The sequence below is a fragment of the Nymphaea colorata genome, chromosome 3, assembly GCF_008831285.2.
Source record: "Nymphaea colorata isolate Beijing-Zhang1983 chromosome 3, ASM883128v2, whole genome shotgun sequence".
Taxonomy (NCBI): Eukaryota; Viridiplantae; Streptophyta; class Magnoliopsida; order Nymphaeales; family Nymphaeaceae; genus Nymphaea; species Nymphaea colorata.
Window position 1 is genome coordinate 11,107,756 of NC_045140.1, and position 9,352 is coordinate 11,117,107.

The 9,352-nt window shown below is 39.8% G+C and overlaps 1 protein-coding gene across 1 annotated transcript; it reads left to right on the top strand.

The window, feature by feature from the left end:
• Positions 1–4,933: 4,933 nt before the first annotated feature.
• On the top strand, positions 4,934–7,367 carry LOC116251472 (L-type lectin-domain containing receptor kinase SIT2-like). The gene has a single exon (XM_031625762.2). The coding sequence runs from the start codon at positions 5,142–5,144 to the stop codon at positions 7,197–7,199; it is 2,058 nt and encodes a 685-aa protein (XP_031481622.1). The 5' UTR covers positions 4,934–5,141; the 3' UTR covers positions 7,200–7,367.
• The last annotated feature ends 1,985 nt before the right edge of the window (positions 7,368–9,352 follow it).

Below are 9,352 nucleotides of genomic sequence, written 5' to 3' on the forward strand. Positions count from 1 at the left end.
CGAAAAAGTAGGATTACTTGTCACAATAGATTCCCTGCACTTATCGTGAGCACATTGTAAATGAAAGGACAATGGTTTGAGAACGAGTTACGTATGCCACCTCGGCATACGCAACAAGTGTACGCTGCAGTGAACCTTACCGATAATATGTATATTTATTTTTATGTTCAAACTGTGTATATGCATATGTATGAAATAACAAATATAATGAAATCACAAACAAGTATGAGATAACAAATTTTACCTTAATCCAATTCCTTTTTTCTTTTTTTGCGGTCTTTCGTTTTTATCGCTACAAAAAGTTTCTTTTTTGCATTGATCATTAGGAATAAGGTATGAAATTATATACATGGAAAATTACATACATGGAGGTGGCGTACACAACCAGTTTCACCAAAAAGGAAGTGGCTTTCCTACCTGTGCCTGTAGGCCCTGCACTTATTGTGAGCTCATTGTGAAAATACGTGAACTTTATCATCCATGGTGGAGAAGAACCAACCGGAAAAGCATCCCACTCGATATGGACAGACTTAAAAATGGTGACACTTGACAAGCAGTCCCACTCCCTAAAAAATGACGTAAGGAGACTTTGGTTGATTAGAGGGGTGACCCCGACCCTTGGCCACCGCCTTCAGAAGCACTGTTCTTCGAAGAACCAAGCTCACCATTTCATGGTCATACTCAGTATTTTCATCAGGTGAGGAAATTGTTGTGTATCTCTAGCTGTAATCCGCCCGCTCTTTCTTTAGTCCCCATATTAAGGAATCTCCTCATGCACTCGAAACAGATAAAATGTGAATTCTAAAAGAACAACACTAGGAACTGGCCATAAGGATATGTTCTTCAAAATAAAAAAATGAAATTGTTTTAATTAAATTATAGAAAAAAAAAACGCAGCATGAACGAAAGATTAAAAAAGAAAAGGCCAGTTACGAAAAATAATTATTAAGATTGGGACTGGTATAAAAAATCCTCGTCTCAAATAAATAAATAAATAAAGGAAAGAGATTGTGGCCATCAATAGCCTAAGGTGGAACCTGCCTTGCCAGTTGCGTCACATCCCACCAGTGTATACCCAACCAATCCAATGGGAATTTAATAGCCATTAATGTGGGATTGTCGTCTTCCCAGCAGAATTGTGTGTATGAATAAAGTAACTAATCATTTAAAAGGTTACACAATTGACAGTATAAAATTAATTCACAAATGAAAATATTAAAGTATATTTAAAAAATAAATTTTACCCAGGATGAAAAAGGGTGACCTTCCCAAACTGCATTTTTGAAGTCAACCTCTTTATGAGCAAAATTTTACCTCATTCTCTCTCCTAACCTTTGTATTGGCTATCATACTATTAAAAAAAAGAGAAATTTTAGAGAGACATCCCAACATGTAAATTTCAAACAAGCTACATAATTAGAAGAATTCACCTTTTGTATTAGAGATAAAAATTTCTTTTTAAGTATGTTTCGATGTTTTCTGTTCATGAAGAGTGTGTGTGAACCATTTGACGACGAACTTCAAATGTTAAATAATTTTTCTAAATGTACTCAAAGTTGAGCAGCCCTGTATAAAGTTCGAATGATGGATGAAAAATAAGGATCTCAATGGATCGGATTTGAATAAGATACATACTTTATCATATCTGCTTTTTCAATTATCTATATATTTTTATTCCGATTCATAATTTGGATGAGAAAAAACTTTATCAAATCTGAAATCCGAATTCAAATTCTGAATCTGATTTTTAAATTAACATTCAAATCTCAATCTGATTTTAAACTAAACCCACACCATATTATAGATTAAAACTGTAGTCGATCTGAATGTGAATCCGATGGATATTTGCCTAAATCCAAATCCAACTCTGATCGAATGTCATTTCTTACATCCGATTTCGGTCCAAATGCTTATTTGGATGTCAATTTTTTTTCTATATCCTATTTTTTATATGGTTCAATTTAATATCGAACGTAAGTCAGATTTATTAGATTTATTAGGTGTACCCTTAAAAAAAACTAAAACTAAAACTAAAACTAAAACTGTACTATCTTACGACCTCATTAGATTTCCTCCAAGAACTCTGAGTCTTCGTGGAAGAAACCAGAGGATTAATCAGTGACAGCTACTGTTTGTGGCAGTGTTATAAAGTCGGGATTTGAATTGAACCGCATGTTGCTTATCGGCGGATCCATTGGTTTAGCTTAACCAGTTATGAGTCGGAAAAATATATATATATATATATTAGGTTGGGGTAGGTTTAAAAAGAAACACAACACACGCACAAGGGAAAGCTACAAACTAAAAAAATAAGAAAGATTTTAAAATTCTTTTAAAATTTATACAGACGGAAAAATAATGGATCTAATTCCATGCAGCTGATTTTTATGACATTGGCTTTTTAAAATTGTCAAGAAAGTATTAACCACGTTCTTATAATGCACCCCAATGTTCTCTATTTTTATGTTCCTTTTAGAATGAGAAGAGGGTTATAATCTAACAGAAAAGAGACATGTATCTTCTTCCCTATGCTTCTTTGGTGAGGTCTGCAAGGTTCATCTTATAAAGCCAAATGACTTAACCGGTTTACCCCACCAGTGGCAATCAAAATAAAGAGCCATGAGGTGAGGTAAAATTTTTTTTATGAGACAGGTTGAATTAAAACTTTTAAATTTTGATTAAGACTGAAATATTATTTTTTAAAATTTTTATATCAAACAAATTTTTTAAAATTTACATATAATTTAAAAAAAAAAGTAGAATTAGGACGCATGTGGGCCCTACGTTGGCTCCTCCTCCATTTCTGCTGCACCTCTGCCTGACCAACTACCTACATCCATAATAGTTATATTTTTTTATTTTTTTGTGTGTGGTGAGAATATGGTGAAGTATTTTCAAAACATGCCTTTACTTTTTTTAAAATAGCATATCACGGTGTCCCTGTCTGCTGTTATGCAAGGCATTTAGGTAATTTTGTAATTTTTTTTTGGCAGGTTTGGGTTCTATGTTGCCCCTTGGTTGTAAAAGCTTTTTTTTTTTGCCATTTTTACAACTGGTGGAAGACATGGTAACATGACCATCATGTTGGATGGTGGCCCTCAGCCCTTTCCTTCAGGTCGTAACTGCAATTGGGTCAAATTGGAGTTATGAGATTAAATTAATAAAGTAAACTGATTTTTAAATTAAAGTTTTCATTAAACATAATTAAAGTTTGATTTATTAATTCACGAGATTGCTAAGCATTTCTCTAGCCATAACCGACGGATTTGGGAAATCCTTGGAGGTGGACTATAAAGACCCAACTCACATTCATGAGAAGGTTGATCATGAGATCGACATTGAAGCGCCTCCCAAAAACAAACCTACAGAAGACTATTTAAGGTCTGTCTTTAAGGTCTGATCGTCGTCTCAGCAAGTCGTTCAACCGTGGAAGCAGCAAGTCCACCATCAGTAGCGATTCAAGAGAGCACCTGTGAGAGCAAGAGAAGAAGAAAGAAAGAAACAAGAGAGCAAGGATTTTCAGGTTTGCTTCTGGGAGGCGCTTCAATGTCGATCTCATGATCAACCTTCTCATGAATGTGAGCTGGGTCTTTATAGTCCACCTCCAAGGATTTCCCAAATCCCAACGTCTTATGACCAGAGAAATGCTTAGCAATCTCGTGAATGGTAATAAATCAGACTTTAATTATGTCTAATGAAAACTTTAATTTGGAAATCAGTTTACTTTCTTAACTTAATCTCGTAACTCAAATTTGGCCCAACTCAGGGCCACTATCCAACATCTCCAACTTGACCATGAGACCGCCAGTTTGCTTCCACTATGTGTGGGTTTCCTTGATTTCTAGTTACGAGGTTTTCTATAACTGGTTTGTCCATCGTAACTTCAATTTTCGTTCAATGTTTGTAGCAAGGTTTTCCTTTCAACGGTTTTCCATCGCAGCCTTTCAAGTATTCAATATATTCCACAGTTGTTATGAGGTTTTTTTCATGAACAAGTACTTCCATTGTAACATATTAAAACTGTGGACCACAAGTTTTACATAAAAATCATAAAAAAATTTGTTGATAATAATGTTAGCAATCAGGTACGCATTTGAAATGCACATATATATTTTATTCCTGTTCAAAAATAAAAATAAACCTGAATACTTTTCAACCTCCCCACAAAAAAGCAAACCAGGATGTTCTTAATCCTATACGGGCTAAATACTTGGGCTAAATACTTGGCAAATAAAAACAATCATATGAATATATATTTTGTTTAATTGTATATTTGAAAACATTTAACTGCCTTAAAACAAAGCGCCCACCTGGACTTTCTTAAAATATATAGTGACAAGCCAAAATAATAGCTTGTAACAAGTCCAACACCCAGACCAATATACATGAAAGCACTTGGTATATTTTTTGTTTTCTACAATTACTTAACATGAGAGGTTTTTTCAGAATGTCCGAAGACATTTTGCAACGCCCATTTCAAGTTGTGACGTTACGAGAGTGACCACGCTGATATTCCCAAAACCATAACAGGCGAGGTTATTTTCAGCACATCCGATGACATTTTCATAATATCGTTTCCAACTACGACGTCAGATTATGACTAATTAATTTCTATGAAAACAACAACGCGCTGCACTCATTCTTATGAAGTACCGGCGACGATCGAGTTCCGGCGAAAATCTAACGAAGGAAAAAGCAGAGCACAGGTCTACAAAATAAGTATCATAGCCAAAAAGCCACTTTTCGCCGCCGCCGTGGGACAAGTCCGGCCGTCTCGACTCGTTCACATTATCTGGTCTTGAACCGGTCACGGGCTCGGCTACTGGCCGCCATCCGTGTCGCTTTCTCCTTTACAGCGACCTGTCCACGACCGCAGGGCACCCACTAAAATCCACGAGCCATGCTTCAAGCTGGACCTTTCCTGCCACTCTGTCTGGGTTTGTGCTCCACAATTAATGAGCAACTAAATTCTGGTAGGTGCCGTCCTTCTCTGTGAGCTAGAAAACCCTTCCCCATTTAACATATACATCGGCAACCCGTTTCAGAGGCCGAATTCGCCGGTGGGCTCTCATCTGTGGTGGTGCCGGAGATCGCTTCTTCGGTTGAGATCTCTTTCTTCCCTGCTGCGGGCATGCTCAGACATGGCGCCGCCCCAGCTGCCATCGAAGACCCTTCTGCTTTTCCTCCTCCATCTTCTTCTTGTTCATCTACCAAAGGCTGCGACCTCAACTGCCGACAGCTTCAACTACAATGGTTTTAAGACAGCCGGCCTCATCTTGACGGACGAGTCCGGCCTCACTTCGACAGGCGCTCTGCAGCTAACCAGAGGTGACCGGGCACTGTGGAAAAAAGGACACGCCTTCCACGGTCAGCCCCTGAGGTTCAAGCAGTTTCCTTCATCTGCTGGCAACACGACCGTGTCTTTCAGCACCAGGTTCGTCTTCGCGATCGTCAACGAAATCGAGTACGACGGCGGCAACGGCCTCGCCTTTGCCATTGCTCCTTCCACCCTGTCGAACGCCATGGGCGGCGACTACCTGGGCCTCGTCCGGAACAACACCAACGGCAACTTCTCCAACCATGTGTTCGCCGTGGAGTTCGACACTTACCAGGGGACGTGGTTGAATGACCTCAACGACAACCATGTCGGCGTCGACATCAACGGCGTAACATCCAACAAGTCTGAAACTGCTGCTTACTTTACAGATGATGGCAAGAGCCAGAGAATCGATTTGAAGTCCGGGGATCTGATCCAAGCATGGATAGACTACAACGGAAGCGAGAAGTGGATCAATGTAACCGTGGCTCCGATTAGTCACACTTCCAAGCCGGCCAGGCCTCTCATATCTTACTCCATTGATCTGTACCCTGTTCTCCTCGATTCCATGTATGTTGGTTTCAGTTCGGGCACGTCGAGAGCGACGAGTGCGCATTACGTCTTGGCCTGGAGCTTCGCGATCAATGGAGAAGCGCAGGAACTGGATGTTTCCCACCTCCCCAAGATCCCCAAGAAAAAGACCTCATGGAAATCCTCTAAGCTCTTGCCATACTCCACGACCCTCTCCCTCTTGTTTCTTATGATGCTGGGCAGCGTCGCGTATCTGGTGTACAAGAGGAGGAAGCTGACTTCCGAAACGGTTGAAGAGTGGGAGCTGGACTACCCACACAGGCTGCCCTACAAGGAGATCTACAGGGCCACCAATGGTTTCAGTGAGAAGGAGCTCTTGGGGAGGGGAGGTTTTGGTAGCGTTTACAGGGGAGTGTTGCGCAGCAACGGCATGGAGGTCGCCGTCAAGAAAGTGGCGCACGACGGAAAGCAAGGGATGAAGGAGTTTGTCTCGGAGGTGTCCAGTTTGGGGAGGTTGAGGCACAGAAACTTGGTTCAGTTGCAGGGTTGGTGCAGGAGAAAGGACGAGCTGCTTCTCGTCTATGAGTTCATGCCTAATGGAAGCCTCGATACCTTCTTGTTCAATGCGAAGAAGAGGCACCTCAGCTGGGACGAAAGGTTCAAGATTCTCAAGGGAATCGCCTCCGGCCTTCTGTATTTACACGAAGGATGGGAGCAGGTGGTGATTCACAGAGATGTGAAGGCGAGCAACGTTTTGTTGGACGCCGAACTGAACGGGAAGTTGGGGGACTTTGGGCTGGCCAGGCTGTATGAGCATGGGACTAATCCGCAGACGACCCACATAGTGGGCACACTTGGGTACATGGCGCCGGAGCTGTCGATCACCGGAAAGGCGACGAAGAGCTCCGACGTCTTCGGATTCGGCGCCTTTCTCCTTGAGATGGCCTGTGGAAGGAGGCCGGTCGAGGCGACGAGGCCGAGCGATGAAATGGTTCTGGTGAGCTGGGTACACATGTGCTGGAGGAGGGGAGAGCTGCTCTCCGTGGTGGATGACAGGCTGGGGAAGAAGTATGTGGAGGCGGAGGTGGAGCTGGTGCTGAAGCTTGGAGTGCTCTGCTCTCAGACTGTGCCGGAAGCTCGACCGAGCATGAGGCAGGTGGTTCAGTTCCTCGATGGAGATGTGCCACTGCAGGAAGTCCCTCTGGAGAAGCTGCTTGTTGAGGACGACCTCGGCTACGACCAACTGGTCATGGCCTACCCTTCTTCAGACAAATTCACTTCCAAGTCCAGTTCGCGCATGGAGAACTCGGAGGTCTCTAGGGATTTGTACCTTCCACAGTCTGGATATTGAGTTAAAAAGAGTGAAGCCAATTTGGGTCCTCAGCAGTTCAGAAGAGGAAGCAGTCTTACCATCTTCTCTTATGTATTTACCTCTTAAGTAGAATGGCATTTAATTTGTTCGAACTAGTGAATTTAGATTTGCTTTAATGGAAGTTGATGATGGTTTCTTTCGCTTGAAGTGACGGCATCGTATTGAATTTGATCATTCGTTTCTTTACACATATCCATATACAAGTTCCTGTAAGTTCGGATTCAACTCAACTCTGCTGATTTCCTATGGAACATTTCAATTGAAGAACTGGCAATAGTTCTGTGAAACATTTCAATTCAAGACTTAGCAACAGAAGGGCTCAATATCGTACAACTTCTTTTTCATGTTACCGTGCTTACAATGGAATGCCCAAATGAAATGGACAATTAATGTGCATATAAGAAAACTCACAATTGAAATTGGCAGATGAAGGATCTGTCAATCGTGAAGTCTTCTCAGGCCAAAAATCATTTCCAGTTCTGTGTGAAGGAGAAAAACGCAAAAGAAGTCTGAATAAAGTAGAAAATAATGCTCATGCGACTCAAAGCACGCAGAACTTGAAGAATAGAGGAAGGCTAATTGTCTGCAAATTCTGCCATGAAGAATATTATTCCGATATGCCTGATCCTTCCTAAAGCTTTGTTGCATTCAGATCCTTCCCAACGTCACAATCTTCATGTTTTCTCCAAGTGGCAGTTTAGGTTGGGCAGTTACCTACTTGAGTATAGTACCGTTTTTTTTTTATTACATAATTTCCACTTTGCCAAGTATACTTTGATACGAAATTACGTTAGGTGACTCTTTAAATTTGTGATCATCTCGGCGAGCTTTTAAAAATTGGGATAAAAAACAAAATTTTAAAAAATTTAAGAAGTTAGGGAAAGGTCAAACAAAATGAGAAACTTATAAAAGAACTTCAAAAAATAAATAGATAAGCAACAAATAAATTAGAAAATGGAAAGAAGTAATTTCGTATTAGAAAAGCATGAAAAATGCCTAAAATGAAAAGACATGAAAACACGAAGTTTTTTTTTTGTGGTGTTTTTTAAAAGGCATTTTTCGCCTTTTTTGGTTGACTGATTAGTTTTCGTATTTTTAACATATTTAAAAAAAAGAGTTTCTTGTGAATATACTTGTAATAGCAGAACTTAAGAAGGGAGAGTACTGCTCTTATAATTATGCATGGGAACATTCCAGAGATGCTTTTACTGCAATGTCTTTGTGCCAAATGCCTTATCATATCAATGAATAAAATTTAAAGACGCAAAGCAACCTCCTCTAATAGCTAGCAGTAACATATTCACATGCATTCTTAATTTTAAAATGTGTAACAACAACTTTCACAGGCGATAAATTACATAGGAACTTGATTCAAACAATCTCTATTTTTCATACAAATAAAGGGTAGCAATGGATATCGGTACCTAACTAACACATACTCTTTAAAAAAATGTTATATTCAAAGTCGTAAATTAATTTCTTTGCTATTGAATCATTAACTAAAATTAATCATAGTTTGTTAAAGGTTAATTGCAATTTTTATTACCTGTCTAATTGTTTGTTTTCAATTTTATTTACTCATATATATATATATATATATTATATGGATGCTTTCTTGAAAACTGCTGCATCAGCATTTGTGACATAGATATATATGATACTTAAACTAGGATGCTGGGCTTAAAAGGCACCTCTACTTGGTCGCGGCACTTGAATGTAGCTTTCAGTGAAAGCGAGCACGCGTCTAAGTTGTGGCCTCAACATGGCCCTGTCACTGCTTCATGAAGCTCGTGATCAACATATGACTATGCTGTTATGTATTGGAGGGGAAAGTGGTTGGCTACTCCCGTATTCTTTACAAAATGCTTATAAAGAATGACTACTTGTTGAGAAACATGGACTCTTATGTATAAAATAATTATTTCATGACATGCTGATGATGAAAGATTTTCATCATTTATGTATCCACACAAACGGAGTAAAAAAGCTCTTGAAATGCATAAGGATCCACAAATCAAGGGTGGGAGGGCAAGTACGAGCCTCCACCTACTGAGCATTTAATAACAATAATGGCCATTGCTTGTTCCAGTCGTAGTTTTTTCCAGGCTCTGGTAGGAAAGTCAGTCAAAAAG

Bases quoted from the DNA above. Each gene is read 5' to 3' on its own strand.
- LOC116251472 (XM_031625762.2), top strand. From the start codon at position 5,142: ATGGCGCCGCCCCAGCTGCCATCGAAGACCCTTCTGCTTTTCCTCCTC.